This window comes from Lagopus muta, chromosome 6 (genome assembly GCF_023343835.1).
Source record: "Lagopus muta isolate bLagMut1 chromosome 6, bLagMut1 primary, whole genome shotgun sequence".
NCBI lineage: Eukaryota > Metazoa > Chordata > Aves > Galliformes > Phasianidae > Lagopus > Lagopus muta.
This window is the reverse complement of record NC_064438.1, coordinates 17,898,368-17,915,850: the sequence shown is the minus strand read 5'-3', so window position 1 is coordinate 17,915,850 and position 17,483 is coordinate 17,898,368. Positions and strand designations below refer to the sequence as shown.

The 17,483-nt window shown below is 36.2% G+C and overlaps 1 protein-coding gene across 1 annotated transcript in view; it reads left to right on the top strand.

The window, feature by feature from the left end:
• The window catches only part of SHANK2 (SH3 and multiple ankyrin repeat domains 2), a 372,036-nt gene that overhangs the window by 237,726 nt on the left and 116,827 nt on the right, over positions 1 to 17,483 (top strand). Inside the window, exons 22-23 of the mRNA XM_048949837.1 lie at positions 5,660 to 5,742; positions 7,344 to 7,468. Coding sequence (XP_048805794.1) covers positions 5,660 to 5,742; positions 7,344 to 7,468 — 208 coding nt within the window. The remainder of the gene's footprint in view (positions 1 to 5,659; positions 5,743 to 7,343; positions 7,469 to 17,483) is intronic.

Genomic DNA, 17,483 nt, shown 5'->3' with positions numbered 1-17,483 from the left:
ATTTATGGAATGATTTAGATATTTTTTTTATTGCATCTAGCAGAGTTTAAAAGAGGCTTTGACTTTTGAAAAGAGGGCCCTGTTTGATTCTTCTAACCTGCAGATATCTCTGTATTCAGTAGCTCTTTAAAAAAATAAATAAATAAATTGAAATTTCAGGAGTACTGAGGAGAGGACATGAAAAAAGATTTGAAGAAAAGATTATTTCATTTGCCTACTGAAGGAAGTTGAATTGGTACGGATAACTTCTCACTAATAGTTCAAGCTAAGTCTTGAACGGAAGTTTGTAGGCTGAGAAGGCTACTCATTTGATTGCAGCTCTGGCTGTCAGAATCTCGGATGTGATCTGTAAGATAAGCTTTCCACTTTGGAAAGCTTATTCCATTTTGTTAAAGGTAAATTATGTCTATAAGGGCTGCACAACTGGAGAGAATTAGGAAAATATTTTCCTTCCATGTTCTTTTTCTCTACCTTAGGAAAAGACTGACAGTATACCAAGTATCTATTTCTGTTTGCAAGTAATGATGATCATGGACGCTATGTGCTTTTTTTTTTCAGATGGAAATCTGCAATGATACATGCAATACAAACATGCCTAAATGCATTCTATGGTCCTGATGGTTTCAGTCTCTGTATTTAAGTGTTCTGACTTCTGTTTTTGGAATAAATTTGTGCTTTAAGGTAGGGTGCAGATGTTTTAGTTGTGAAACGGAAGCTAGGTTTCATGGGTTTTGCTTCCATCAGGAACTAGGGCTTTACCCCTTATTTTCTTCTTTATTGACTTCTACCTCAGGCACCGTCTGATTGGGTTGTTAGCAAAGCAGAACTTCTTGCCATCTTAAAAAGTCTACGTGTATGATGGCTTTTATGTTGAATGAGTGCTGAATTCAAATCACAGGTGTCTGTCTGACCAGTCTTTATATTTCCCTTTCTCTATTAGTAAGACTATAAAATTATGGAAACTCTGACAGCTGTGCACAGTTCTTCAGCCTTAAACTGTTAAGCTACACGAATGGATGAGGACGCGTATTTTCTAGTATTCAGTTTTTGCTTAAAGCCTTAAGTTGATGGTTTGTCACAGTACCTCATGAAGAAATATTCTGCATTCTATAGGATATATTTTGCATTTAACCTTATATATAATGAATCTTGGACTTACACAGCCCGAAGTTAATGTAACGTTTCCTCTTTGTAAATAATGAGCTATTATTTTTAAAATTACTTGTTACCAAAGTATGAAATCAGTATTATTCTGAATGCTTTACTGTGGAATAGGAACTGTTTCATTTCAATTTGAGATAGGATATAAATTGATCTTAAGGATTTTACGTACTGAAATTTAGCGTAGGGTGATATCACTGTGTTTAAAGCATCTGTGAAGAAACACTTCTCTGCTTAAGATCAGACCTCTGAACAGACTTGCAACACAATGTCTCCTTTGTTTGTCACTGATAGCTAAACCCTATATGCATTCTGTTGCTGAATATTTGTGACACCTTCAAGATCAAAGAAATGCTGCCAACAAGACTAGTTAAGAGAAAATTTGACCTACTTTTATATTTGGCTCCCTTCGCCTGCCAGAACCAGGTAGATCTGTTCCACAGGTCTTCAGTGCAGATGTCCACTCTGACACTGAGATATGGGTGTACTGTCATTGCAAAACAAACAAAAAATCAGTATTACAAGTAGTCAGAGGTTAAACACTTTTCTGGTCTCCCCCTTTCTCAGAGGTGCAAGGGAGCTTGCTGGCAGAAGGATTGTGAAGGTTGCAAATTTGGTTTGTGTGTATGTTTGTTTTCCATCCTTTTTCTGCTGCTCTGCAACACCAGAATAAGGGATCGGTTTGCTTTCTGTGCTTGGTTTAAACAACTTTTAACAGTTCAAGACACAAGTATATTGCAGATTTCATTCTTCCACGTAAATGAGAAGTAATTGTCTAAACATCTGCTTTTTTCAAACCTACGTTTTTACTTTACAGGCTGTGATAAAGTTTTCCTTACGTAGTACATCACTGAAACTGTGTATTAGTAAACTATTTGTCAAATAGTAGAGATCAGTTTGTACCTTATGTTACCAAAAATTCTTGTTGTGCTTCTACTTTTCCCTTTGCCCTTTACCTTACATTACAATGCTTTGTAACAGTTTAGTATTCCCACTTGTATTGTGTAAACTGAGATACAAAACTGGCTAGTTGTAAAAATAAAGTGTGCTGTAGAGGAAGAGAAAATCATAGGTGCTTCTCACACTTTTCATATGAACAATTCTGCATATTATGTTTAAGTGAGCATACCTTAAAAATGCCAGTGAAGTTTGATTGTGAAGAGAGCTGAGATTTTTCTTGGTGTTGTTTTTTGTAGGGTTTTTTTTTTTTGTAAGTTTGCTTGCTTTGTATAGATGTGTAACATTGATCAGGTGAACCACACCAAGAAGTTTTAAAAGCATTGCTGTTGAAACTTCAGCTTTTTAAGGAATGATGTTCTGAATTTGATTTTGTTGACAAAAATGAAATAAGAGCAGTTTAATAAGGTACCTAGATAATACGCTTCTGAATTCTCTGCATTAACTATCTCAAATGAGAAATTGGTTTGGGTAGAGTAGAGGAGGGGTTTTCTTTGACTGATCCCTTCTATGCTTAGGTTCTCAAAAGTAGCTTTCCAATTTCTATTAAGCTTGTTTCCAAGAAATCTTGAAGTAAATAGGTCTTATTCATTTGACCAGGTATCAAGAAAAATGCTGACGATAGCTTTATTGTTGGATCTTCACTGAACAAGTATAGAGTCCCATCTTGAAAATCTGATAGTGAATTGCAGGCAGTATGCCTGTGTAAGTTTCTGTAACATGAGGACGTTGTTGGAAGGCTTCAAAAATATAGTATAGACTCTGAGGTTGCAGATTTCCTTTCCAATATCCCTGAACTGGAGCGTTTTCAGTTTTCTTGAGAAACACATTTCTTACTACATCATTATCATAGAAAGAGTATTCATCGTAAGAAGAGGTAACATCCAAATTACAAGAGCTGCTCTGAAAGTAATGCCTTCTATATTATTATGTTGGCTCACTATGTCAGTGATGCATGCTGGTGGTATGGCAGTAACGGTTGAACCTTTCCATCAGTATTCTGTTACATTTTGTTGCCACGTGACGGATGGCAGCAGAAGGGCAGTTTGACAAATTGGTGTCTGGCATGGAAGTGCAGATGAAGCAAAGATATGTCTATTAATTCCTCCTTGTGGACAAATGGCACCCATTGACATTCATCAATGCTTGATAAACATTTATGGAGATCAAACAGTGGATGTGAGCACAGTGAGGCAGTGGATGGTGCATTTCAGCAGTGGTGACAGTGACGTGAAAGACCATCCACATTCTGGATGGCCATGCACAGCTGTCACGCCATGAAATGAAGAATGTCTTGATCAGCTCATCCATGTGAATCCATGGGTTACAACAGGGAAACTCTTTATAGCGATGTGCACTGTCTTTTGGGATAGGAAAGGAGTGTTCTTTTTGGATTTCCCAGTACCTAGACAAGCCATCAACTCTGACCACATGATGCTGATTAAAACTGAAGGCTCAAACTTTCAGAATCAAGCCAGAGAAAAAGACAACCTTGCTTTTACAACACAGTAGCACCAGGCCCCATACCAGTTTAAAGACCATGGGGCACATTTCCATTCTTCTCTGGACTGTCCTACAACATCCACAATATAGTCCAAATTTGGTGTCTTCTGACTTTCATCTGTTCAAGCCAATGAAATGTGGACTATGTGAGCAACATTTTCCTAGCAACAATGCTAGGAAATAGCCATAGCAGCTGTGAAGCAGTGAGTCCCTTCTGCTGATGCACGTTTTTACAAGTGCAGTATGCAGACTCTTGATCATCATTGGTGAAAATGCGTAGTTAATGGCAGTGACTATGTTGGAAAATAGTGTTTTCTAGCTCAGAGTTTGCTATGTATTTGCTGGAAATGTATAGGTGGTAGTACTTTCAGAGTTACATGTATGTAGTAAGGCGAGAGACAATATTCAAAAGCTGTTGGTATTTATGGAAGTCATCTGTTGCTCAGAAAGCTGAAGTCTCCATTGTGGTAGCAGTAACTCACGTGTTATTCTATTCAATAACATTTAAATACTGACTAGTTTGGAAGCATAATTACATCACCATTTTAGCAATAGCATGAAGTTGTATCGCTCAGTTGAATTTGGAAAGTCCCCAAAAGAGTGGTCTGTGATGCGTGAGAGATTTGGAGTTTGGAGGCTGGCCACTGGTATCCTGATCTCATCATCCTTGCCTTTGTTCAGAGCTTTAAATAAAAAGGTCACACCATTTTTTCTTTCATTAGTTTCCTCCTCCCCTTCTGAATTATTAATGGCACTGAAGGAGTCTCTGTCTCTTTTTGTGCACTGGATACTTCAGTGACTAAACTCTGCACAAGACCAGTGGAAACTTTAGTTGGTTAGTACAAATCAAGGAAAAGAAAACGAAACTTTGCTTAATGCTTCTTCGTGTATTAAATACTTATGTAAGTTTTTTAAGCCAGTTTACCAGTCTTTTGCAGTGCTTACAATTCATTACGATTCATGAACGTTTAACCCCTGGCACTGTGCTGCCTAATGGCTTTAAACCTAGAAAAAGTATTTTAGATGATGATGGTTATTATTATTATTTTACCTTGAGCTTATTTTTAGTAGTCAAATGTTTAAAAACAGTAAACAGTTTAAAGCTTTTACAGATTGTTGTCTGTATGTGAGATCTCATTTTGATGTGGATTTACGAATTTTCTTTCTCCTCTGTCTACTTTTTTCTTATCCAATGACAGAAAGATTCCTAAGGCTACTTTCTCTTTAAGGGCATGCTGCTTACATAAATAGTCCTTTAAACCATCGTCTTGTTTTATAATATTAATTGTTGATCAGGAGACGGGAATTATTCCTTAGAAACGTGTTTTCCTGATTGTGCATGCCTTGTTACTATTTCAATTATGCAGATTCTTGATGCTGTGGAAATTTGTGCTTGATGACGCCAAGGCAGCTGCACGTTGTTAGCATTGTAGGCTGTCAGATGATCATGTGGGATTCTTGCAGCATGCAACATTCAATAGGATTGAAAAAGGGCTTTTGATGCAAGGCATAGCTTTCAGAATATATTTGTGCCTTTTAGTTAGCTTATATAAAATCATAATATTTTATCTTTAAATTTAAAATGCTGCCTCATTTTTCTTCTGGTTGGTTTCATTTTGGCTTCACTAGAAGATGCATCTGGTACATCCACGATTGAGGAGTTTATTAATGATACTGTCGTTCAGTTCACTTACTTTTTTTCCTTTTAGAGTCCTAGCTAGCCCACAGATTACATGATCACATGCTCATTCAGTCATTCATATAGAACACAAACGACCATGCATGTTTTCTTCTTTCTTTTTCCTCTCTGCCTTTTTTCTTCTCTTTAAGTTGCATTGTCATGTTCTCTTTTATCATCAGGCTTAGTCTTTGTCTTCCCTCCGCTGCTATTTGTATATATTTTCCCATGCTTGGTTACTGCAATATTATTTGATTAACGGGCTGTGATGATGATGAACCTGCACACTGGAGGAGCAGCTACTACAGTGGTGATGAAGGGATGTAATAATGGTCGCTATCCTCGGAATTCTCTCTACAGTGACTGCATTATAGAAGAAAAGGCAGTGGTCCTGCAGAAAAAAGACAATGAAGGATTTGGATTTGTGCTCAGAGGGGCAAAAGGTATGTGCTTCTGTGTGTGTTTGTGTGATGTGCACTGGCATGAAGAAATTTATACATCTCTGAATATAAGCAGGAATTATTCTTGGTGCACTTGGTTGCTAGACAACAGGATTCTCTGCATGCTGTACTACTCGGACAGATTTTAGTGCTTTCTGTCTGAAGCAGTTTGTGTTTTTACATAGGAGAAGCACTGTATAGCCTGTAGTCGTTTTGTGGGGAGAAAGTTTTGTCTGTATTTTTACTGTGATGGTATATGTAATATTTTGTCATTTGTCTGTTTTGTTATGCAGTTTACCTAAAGGAAACCTGCTTTCCTTATAAAACCTGCTTCTCTATTTCAATGACAGTCTGTTTAAATAGGTCTGTGAATAGAAATAGACAAGAGAGTGATGTTTTGTTTAAAATAGGTGTGGATTTTCGGCAAGGTGACATTGGTGCAGTTTTAGTATGAAAATATGATCTTTTTTTATATCTTCAGAAGCTGCACGTATGTTGCATGGCCTGTAGTGTGCTCATTTTGAAAGCTGTTTGTATATTAAACTGCATGCTACTTTTCTCTAGGCTAAAATCTAAAATAATGGCATTCTCAAGAGTTAAAAAAAGCATTCTATTTAATGCTTTCCTGAACTTTCAGTCCAGTTTGTTCCTTTTGTATTTTAAAAAATATATATGATGGTATGTCCCATCTCTTGTTCCCCCCATTTTTCCGTGGGTTCTCCCTTGCCTTGCTTGAGCATGAAAAATATTCCTTATCTTCATTCTTGGGACATCATTTTTGCTCCCCCTTTTCCCGCACCTCCAAACCAGTGACACTGTAGATTTTCAGTGCTGTAAATGCTGTTCTAATTAAAGAAGTATTTTTGTAGCTCTGCTAGGAAAGCCAGTAGTGCTACCTTTTAGTTAACCCATTGCCACAAGTTGACTGTGCATCAAGCAGAGGTTACTCCCACTATGCAAGCCCAACTATTTTCCTCTAATTCTCTCTGTAACAGTGAGGGCGCCTCAGGTGAAAGACCCAAGGACTTTTCTGCTGGTCTGTGTACGTGACAGAGAGAGGAAAGGCTGGTTCAAGGGCTGATGTTCCTCTTTTCCATAAGGAGTGCTTTTTCTGTTACACATATGCATATACAAAGAATTTTTGTAGAGGAAAAACCGATTTCTATCTTTTTGCTCCTGCTATCCACCCTCCTCCCTGCCTAGGTTGGCCAAATGCTCTCTTCTGTCTTACAGTAAATAATTCCTTTGTAGCTGGGTGTTTCCAGAGTTAGAAGCATTTTGCCAGGCATACAAAAGGTTTAAATGAAGTCATACCAAATATCCTAGAATACTCAGAATCCAGCTATTGCCATGTACAGCTTGATTTAGCCTATGTCAGTAAAGAAGCATGTATTTTTCTCACTAAATTGAAGACCTGTGGATTGCTATTGCAGAGATTGTACTCTGTTCCCAGCATTTTGATATTCTTTGAGGCCAAGTCCCTTGCTTTTAGCACTCGTCATTTTTTAACCACAAATTTGAGTGGCCAGTAATAGGCCGTTAGCTAAGTGGTATTTGCAAGCATTTCCTAACTTTCTTTTTTAATGTGGTATTTATTTCTAAAGCTGACACACCAATTGAAGAATTCACCCCAACTCCAGCCTTTCCTGCTTTGCAGTACTTGGAATCTGTGGATGAAGGGGGAGTAGCATGGCAAGCTGGCCTGAGAACCGGAGACTTTTTGATCGAGGTAGGAGATCCTGACATCTAATTATTAGTGCTCTGCTGGGGAAAGAGCAGCTTTTCCTTTTATAGAATTTCCTTTGGAAAAAGTGTATGATGCTTCTGAAATAGCAAGTTCCATGGAGTAACACCAGTAACTATTTCACCCTGCCTATTTTTAAAAATCATGCAGCATTTAGAAAAGCAGTAAAAAGAATGATATTCAGGTTACTTGGGAGGTTGCTGTTTGTTCTCTTTGTCATTTGACAATACAGTGCCAGGGAAACATGAGGATTTTGATACTACTTTGCATTATTGAATTCAAATTCAATTTAGTTTCTATGTTCATTGCAAACTATCAATCCTCATATCTAAATATTTTTACAGAGTCACCAAAATTATTGACTTCTTGTGATACTTTTTCTGCAATCAGAAATATTGGTTTGCTCTTGGGAAACTGTGAAGATAAAGCAAATGATTTTGGCTTGAAATTAGATATTTACAACTGTGTATTTTAAATACAGTCAAACACACACAAAAGTGCATTGCAATATAAACTACTCTTTTAAGTGGCCTATTTAAACAATGCCTTCATTCATACTGAAAATGTCTTTGTCTTTTCTATTTTGGAAGATTTTTGGTTGGGATGTTAGGTTTTGTTGCAGTAGTTGGTTCTCCTTTCTAGTGTTACTGGACAGTTTGCAACAAGATCATGATTTGGGATTTTCTTTCCCTTTCCATACAACTCCTTCATCATCAAAAAAGTTGTGCTGTGGTTCTTCGAAAATAGGTATTTTAGGGTGGATCAATAGAATCTCGTTTGTAAGATCTGTTGTTTTGTTTTTTGTAGGCTTTTTCCTAAAGGAAAAAAAATGTCTGCTTTGTTAAATATTTACTGATACTGTAGCATTTATTTCTGCAGAGCTGGCTTTTCTATTCATGGGAGAATAGAATGTATAGCTTTCATTTGTTGCCTGCCTGAACTTCCATGGTGACTGAATTTAAATAGGTGTACTATTTAATAATACGCTTCATATTGGAACAATGAAAGAACAGGCTTTGCAGATTTTTAAAGTAAAGAGATGTGCATTTTGACCAGTGCCATTTTTCTTACTGTTGTATAGACTTATGTCTATAACAAACTGTTAGACAATACCTTACAAATTGTACTGATACATACTCTGAGCAAGAAGGCTTTTGAAACTAAGATTTTTTTTACCATGGCTTTGAAAAAAAAGATAAGCTTTGGTTTTGATTTCTTGATAGGCTTTTAATCTGTAGGAAGTATGAATAGTCTGTACTGACTGACTTCACAAATAGATTTAATGGTGAATAACATGTAATTTAATGGAGAGGATTACTGGATAACTGTGCATACGTATTTTTTTTTAAGATTAATGAGAGAATCGAAGAAATCTGAGATACCTGATTCTGCTCGAAGGTTTACCAATTTTGTTGCTAATGAGAGAACTAGAATTAATTGTCCAGACAATCTCCTAGCTTTAGCTTGGAAGAACACTTAAGCATGCACGTGTCTTGCTGAATCAGGGCATTAATCCATACTGTGCAAAGGCCAGCATATTTGTAATTAATTTTGAAAAAAGGCATTGTTACATACAAATCAAATCAATTTCTGTGTAATTTATGTACGTCAGGTTATTCTGTTCTGAGTTTTACTATTAAGAGGAGATGATGATCTTGAGAATTCAGACAATTGTAGGTTTTGGAGACTTCTGTATTGGAGAAACTGCAGGGTTGTTGGTTACTTTCTTGCACTGAACTGATAAGTTCTTAATATACTCCACCTTGCAGTGCATGGTTACCATAGCTGGTGGATTTAGTCTGTCTTGCTGCCAAATGATTTCTTCCATGACTCTAAAGTTTGTGCTGGTGTGTATAAGTGCCACCTCAACCATTTGTAAGTAACATAGTGCATTTATCACAAGTGTCACATGAATAATAAAGGAGTCAGTGGGCAACAAGAATCCTAATTAGTCTCATTTATAACACTTGCGGTAAGCATCAAGCATTGGGAAAGTGAGAGTCCAGTTCGGCAGAGGGCAAAATGCAAGGAAGAGCAGATGTTTCAAACTTGCTTAAGCAGGTTCAGTGACTTGGGGTCGTAGAGGTAAGAGGAGCCTTTTCTCTGACTGCTGAACGACAGTCTTGACAGGAAGATAGATCCCTTCTTTGGAAGCAGGAAAGATAGTGAGGGTAGGTGAATAGAAGGCATCTTTCTTTCATGTTTAATTATGGTCTCTGGGACTTATAAGGGGGTAAAACAGCCATGGCTGCTAAGCAAACTGAAGTAATTTGATGTAGAAGTTGTTGCACATTAAGCAGAACAGGTAAATCGCTATGTAAAAAAGGAAGAAAAGATGTTACCTTGTTTCAGCAGGTACAAAGAGTAGATATTATCTGGAAGGGGGCTGGCATGCTTTCATCTGATGGAGTTTTTATCAAATTTGTGGGTTTTCTGAGGGGAAAAGAAACAACAACAACAAAAAACCTGAAAAGCTACAAGATACTGATTTGTGCAACCTGTACAATTAAGTTTAATGTAACACTTCAGAAGCTAACGTTTCAAACTTGCCTGTGGAGATACAGTATTTAATGATTCTTCACTGAAATTTTGGATGATGATATGGCTTTTTATTCTTCCTTCAAATTTGATCATATTTTTTGTGTTAAAACATATAATGTATTTAGTGGATTTTCTGGATAGAGTCCAAATAAAATGTATTGAAAAAGTGCATGACTAGTTTCAGAGCTGAAACAGCTAGCGACAGCTTTCATTATATGCTTATTTTCATAAATAACACACAGTTAACAATTCATGTGATTTTTCTTAGCTTTGGCAAACAATCAGAAATGGAGTATGACTATGACTTCAATTTTATTAAATGAGAGAGTTAGTATGATTTGCCTTAGTTGCTGCTTTTTGATATTTTAGCAGGTATTTTGTTGAATTGCAGTATCTGCTCAATAAAGGAGAGAAAAACAAGTCACGATATTAAAGTAGGTGCTATGAAACCTGAAACGTGGAATCCATTAGAGAGATGTTTCAAAAACTTCAGCCATCATTAAGCTATACACTGATTGTGAAGCCATTGGAACTTGTAAATTCATCATTGTGACTGAATGTCTGTAGTATACGTACTCCAGTTTGTAAAGACTTCATGAGAAAATATCAAACTGAGCTGATTTGGTTTATTTATATCTTTGCAAGAAAGAGAGGCATTAGCTCTGACTATAAATCTCTCATTTATTTATAATATTTATGTGCCTAACTTTGGTTAACTTCATACAGTGTAGAAGTCAAACTGACCATAGAGGAACCATTGAATACCATTCAAAAAGAGCTGTCTTATGACTTGACTCAAAGAATCCTGGGTTTAAGGGCCTCTGTTGTTTAGTTGATTTGTTTAGGCTTTGTGGGTTATTGGTTTGTTTTTTTTTTTTGTTTTGTTTTGTTTTTTAAATATTTGCTTTGATGGAGTTTATAACTGTCTTCAAATAAAGAGATCCATTAATGTAGAAGTGGGGTTTTTGTATGTGTCAGAATGTTATTATCATTTGGTATAGAAGATATGGACTATCTTATTAAATTAAAACTCGGTGGATTATTATGAACATGTGAAGAATCTTTTTTACTTTGGGAGTGACAGAGCTTTGGAACAGCCAGAGGGGTTGTGGAGTCTCCTTCTCTGGAGATATTTAAAACCCACCCAGATACTTTCCTATGCAGCCCACTCTTGGAAACCCACTTTAGCAGGGGTTTGGACTCTATGATCTCAAGTGGTTCTTTCCAACCTCTGTGACTCTGTGATTAAAACTACTAGTTGTATCTCTGAATGCATAGCTGTTTTGCAGGTGTTGCGTGATGTAATAGATTTTTCGTCTATCACAGTACATATTTCCTATCAAACAATATTATAATATCAGTACTCAGTAATGAAAGTAATTCTGCAATCTTTGACTAGAATAATGCTTTTCTTCTCCGAATGAGACATTGCATTGCATTTTAATGCCATAAAATCGTTTATTTTTCCAGATAAATTGAAGTGTTACTTTTATCAGAGTAGGATGGCTACTTATTTACATTCAAATGAAAATTCAAACTAGTAAAACCAGTGTATTATGTACTTACAAAAAGAAGGAAGGCAAAATCCAAAGTTTGATTTGAGAATCAAAACAAGAGGTGATACTAGAAGAAATCTCATCACTTTTCAGTGCAGCTTGGTTTGTATACATACTGAATCATGCCAAATGGGCTGGAGTATAACTAGCTCTATCTTACTTAAAGGCTTATAGAATTCAGGAACGGAAACTTTTTTTTAAAAACAGTATTAAGTGGAAAATAGACAAAATGTATCATTTGCAGCATTATTTTATCACCTTGCAGACAGGTATATGACTATGTAAGATGTAGTGATAAACATTCAAGAAGATATTTTGAGTAACTGGAGTAATGTCAGAACGAAAGCTAAACATATATGCACATATGCACGTGAATAAGTTAGGATCATATTTACCAATAGCTGAGATATTTATTTTATTGCAGTAAATGCTTCACACAAATTTCATAAATTATCTGAAAACTAAGCATCTAACTGTGTTGTTGTAACTATAGCCGTTATGGCAAGCATAGCAATGTTACGCCTTATATTTGTATTCAGTGACTGAATGGATTAGCAAGGGTTTACAAAGCCTGTCACTGAGTTTCTTGAGCAATCAAGAAGTGTTTCCAACCCTAGATAAGCTTTGATAACTACCCCAAGTTTTCTTTCTTTTATGAACCCCAGCTTCTACCATCAGATGTAAATATATAAATATTTTTTTGTGGAAGCTACATGGAGGCCATTTTTTTTTCTCTTTCTGAAATAAACTGAGATTTTATTGTTGTCTTCATAATAATACAGGTTATCACATTGCAATTTTTTGCAGTTGTTTTCTGAATGTTTGTTCATATCCTCCCAGATGTCTGAACACCAGCTTGATAAGAGTAACAACTTTAGTAACAACTTCCATAATTTTGTGTGTAAAAGTAGAAAAGAAAAAGACTCTTCCATTTTTTTGGTGGACCAAAGAGTAAAGTTCACCCTACATTGCAGTCTTGTGTTTGTTTTTTTTTTTACTGTCAACTTGGTTGTTCCTCCTGTGCATGCAGCAAGCCTCCTTTCTCAAATGTTATGCAGGGGAATGGTAATACTTGTGATGGAGCTCCTGAGCCCTTCTGTTCCTACACAAGATCATATTCAGGCTTGTGTTCAACTGTACAAACAATAGTTTTGCAGATTTTAAAGAGATTTACTAAAACTGTAACAGTACTGCAGCATTTTATCACACACACACTATAGTGCATGCACACAAACATACATAATACATATAAGGAATAGTTGTTTGTATGTACATACATACAAACAGGTTATTGAAGTGTAGCAGGGCTCTCCCTTACATGCAGCTCTGAGGTACAGCGGAACCTGCACATCTAGAATGGGCACCACTTTTTAAAAATCTGTATGTTTAATTGATACTCTTTCATTCAACCAACCGTTCAAAGGTAATTTCTATTTAGTCATAATCCTCTTGGGAACTTTTCTAAACTATGGCTACAAAACAGAAGTATTTTTCTTGAAATCTTAAAAAATCCTGGGCTTTTCTTAAAATGAACGTTGTCAGAGTCCAAAGGAAACATACTTTCTGTATGTTGATTTTGAAACTCTTACTGCGTTAAGTGTAACTGTAGATGTACTATAGAAGTTGGACAGCGGGGTCTTGGAAGAACAGCAGCCCTCATGTTAGTGGTTGAGAGTCTACTGTATCTGAGCAGACTCTGCCCAAGCAGATCAATTTTTCACTTGATGGAAAATTATTTTGCTTTCTTTCCACTTAAACTCAGTGGGAGAGGCTTTGAGTTTATACTGTTTTGTTTGTTTGCTTGGTTTTTTATTTTGTTGTTTTAATGGGTAATAGCAGATGGATTAAAGAACTGTGCCTTCAAAGTGTTTTGGATTTGCACAAAAGCACAGTAGAAAAATGAGAACTCTTTGGGATTTTTCTATCTTAAATTCAGCCTCTACCCTGCAGGAAATGATGGTATTCCAAATGTGCTCAGTGTGATAATAAAAAAGATGAACCAAACTTGTTTTATTCTAAAAATACATTAATAAAACTGTTAGATTTGTTGGCATAGATGGAAAGGGGCAGACAAAAAAGAATTTGGTTCTTATAAGAGCTCAGTTATTCATGCCTAAGCAAATAATGCTTTAAAATAAGACTGAAAAGCAGAAGAAAAAAAAATCATTTTGTTGTTGTCAGACATACAAAACCAGACTGCAATAAAAATTCAGAAGTGTTTTTCTTTAGCCTTGATTTTACATGAGGTAGATATTGTGCTTGCAATCTTGTGCAAGATAAAATGGCAGTATTTATCTGGTTTAGAAAAAATCTAACAAGTACTTATTTGATACTGAGAACTGAATCAGCACTAGCTCTGTGTCCATCCAGTTCTCTGTGATGAGTCTTATGGCATTTTAATCTAGACCACACTGTTATCAAGCGAAGTTTGCATTAACATTCTGAGAGATTCGTTCAAAGCTCATGGGACATAGGTGGAGTTTGGAGCTATCCACAGGGAGCTTTTTGACTTCTAGTGATTATGGTAGCCATTTCCCTCACTTCCTACTGAAAGATTCTCTAAAAATAGCAAATTTGTTTAAACATAAACTGCTTATAAACATCCAGTTCCTGGCCACCTAGAAGTGCCTCCATAAATATAAATGCAGTTTTTAAGGTATAGTTAAGAAATTTCCAGAAGACATTATATTAAAATTAATTCCTCTGAAGCCTGTTGGCTTTTTTTAGTCTTTGATACTATGGAAACCTGGTTGCTGGAATGGAGCTATAAGAAAAACAGTACTTGCGCCTGATATTTTAGGGGAGATAATATAGTTTCTTCTCACTGGAGGATGTTTCTACAAATCTATGAAAGTACAGGTGAAGGGAAATAAATAAGTTGCTTTAGATGGAGTATTGATTGATAAACTCATACTGTTGAGTGGTGCAGCTGAACTATTCTAATACATAATTTTTTATTTTTTTTTTTCTTGTTTTCAAGAGCTCTAAGTCTTTCAGTTTAAGTCTTTCCTATGTATCAAGCAACAGGAATACTATTATAGGGTGTTGCGTGTGAGGGTATATGTTTTTGTGGTTGCTTTGATTGTTTTATTTACTATTTAGTTTTTGTTAATCTGAGATTGGCAATCAGCTATGTGAGACTGAGTTCACCTAGTAGTTGTGTTTCACAAAACAGAAGTCTATCCAGATGTTAAAAAGAGGTTGCTTGACACCTGATTATCACATACTTTATAAGCAGTAACCCTACCCTCTCTCCCTACCTACTACTCCTCCCTAACCAAACTTTCTATTTTTTTTAGAAATAGCTTAATTTTTGAATATTTGCAGTCTCAAAGGTGATGAATGACCATCCCTGGAGGTGTTCAAGAACTGTTTGGATTTTGTACTAAGGGATATGATTTAGTGGGGAAATGTTGCTGGTAAATGGATAGTTGGACCAGTTGATCTTGGAGGTCTTCTCCAATGTTGGTGATTCTGTGATTTACTGTCACCTCTGTATCTGAAAAAAGCAAACAAAAACTGGAGAATAAACGAGTATTCATTTGATTTTCTATGTATTCATTTGATTTTCTATTTTTTCAAAACTATAGCCTTTTAACATGGACTGTGGAACGAGGTTCCTAAGCTGTTTGAGATGTTACAGAGAGTCCAGGTAAAGCACTTCATGCAGGTACACAGAGCAGACTCCCCACTGCATTTTTAGGGGTACGAATAACTGCAGAAACACTTGTAATTGGGGGAAATTCAGAATTTTTGAATCCAGGCTTCTAGTAGCTCTGTATTCCTTTTGTTACTATTTATTTTACATTCGAATTCTATCATATTTCCTCTGTAGCAGAATGACCATGGGTTCCAGTCTAATCAACAAATTTGATTAGACTTCTGCTGAAAAAATCAGAAGGCTTTAATCCCTTCTTTTGTTGTCTGCATGTGGTGGCAAATGTAAGCAAAACACTGACTTTAACCTCCCGGTCTAATTCAGTTCCTTACACATTAGGGTATGTATTAAGAGAATAAGGATCTCTTTTCTCTCACAGATCGTAGAAGTGATAAACACGAGGTGAAGAGGGCAAAAGCATTGAGAAACAACCCAGTGATGAACTTCTTGCTGATTTTAATAGATGAAAAAGAATTAAGTTGTGGAGGTATGCTAAGCTGAATCTGAGTTAGCTGGCAGCCGTATCTCTGAGCTGTTGTGTTCCTCTGTGGTTAGTTTACAGTTATGAAGGAAAGCAGTAAGTGGGAATTTAATGAAGAAGATGGCTTCTGAAGACTCAAAGCCTTGTTGCATGTGTTCTGTTGCATTCAGGGTATTTCCTGCAGCTTGTAATTGTGGAACTCAGCACATTTATCTTGTAAGGAAATTGAAAAATACTTTAAATTCATCTGTAGTGGAAATGCTAAGTCATGGCCTGAAGCAGTGATTGAGCACCTGGTGGGAAGGCAGGGCCAACCCAGGGGAGCTCAGGTGCATGCAATATACCTGTGTGACCAGAAGGGGTGATGCCAGGATCCACTCCTTTCCAGACCTCATTTAAGGGTTGGTGGTGGAGGTGAGGGTGTCTTGCTGGAGATCCCTGCCTACCTGAGGCCTTCCGAATGTTAGCAGATTTTCTTCTTTTGTTTCTGCATCCATGGCTACTGTAGTGGGTCTTGTTCTCATTTGCTGTAACCTGGGATTGTGCCACCCTGCTATTATGGCTGTACTTTCCATCACATTATAGCAATACACCATCACATTAGAAATAACATTTTATATTCTACTGTAGTGCTGATATGAATCTTTTTAGAGACTTGAATATAACAATAGGAAATTATAATGCTTTCTTTCTTCTGTTACTTCATTTTTGTTCCATGCATTCTGGCAGCAATTTAGGGAGCAAAATTTCTAGTTCCCCTCACCTGGTGGTACAAAATTTTCACTAATTACATGGACTTTATTTCTCTGTGGTGGTAGTTCTACCTTCTGTTTTCAAAACAGGAGGATGTGAGGGTCTCCTCCTCCTCCTCTCTGAAGGCTTTGCTGATCAGATCATTGAAAATACTCCTAGCAAAGAAATCAAAGTTTTAATGCAGTTTTCCAGTAATTAACTTCAAATAGGGTAAAATTGGGTAGCTAAATATTTGGTGATAAACAGAAATTTAAAAGCATAAAGATGAAATCGTGGAAGAGTTTTTACAACTTTGAACAAAAAGCCTTGGTTCTCATCAACACTTGTCATTGTACAGAGCAAAGAAGAAAGTTAAGATGGAAATGTGAAAGTCCCGGGCCAAATAGGTTGCTGTGGAGAGATATTTCACCATGAAATGTCATTATTTACTAATTTAATGGTTGCTTAAAAAAAACTGGCATGAAAGATGGCAGAAAAGTCTTTATGAAAAAACTCAGCTTGGACTTGCCCTCACATGATGTGACAAAATGTTTTTGCTACCAACCTACACGCTAAATAGAGGTTAGGATATATGTGAAATTCAAATACAAATTATCAGTAAGTGAAGTTCCTCTTTAATTTGCATACTAACCCATACATATATGGCAGGTTAGTTTACACATCAGTTTGCTTTGCTGTTAGTTTTAAAAAAAAAATGATATAGTGTAGTTAAATATACTTTGTTTTGCCACTTTTATTGCACAAATAGATGTCATTAATTCATTTAAAATTATTTATATATTTTTCTAAGATTTTTTTTTAAACAATAGGTTTTCTTGTTATTGTTGGTTTCTGCTAGTCACTTATTGGCCCAGGGACCTTGCAACATAAACACCATATCAGTGACACGAGGGCAATCTTTGATAGATGAATGAACCCTTTTTAAATAACAACTTTCAAATAACTTGCAGATACCCATTCTAGAAAGCTGCATATTCACAGAAAAGAAATGTATAAAACTGGATAAAGGAA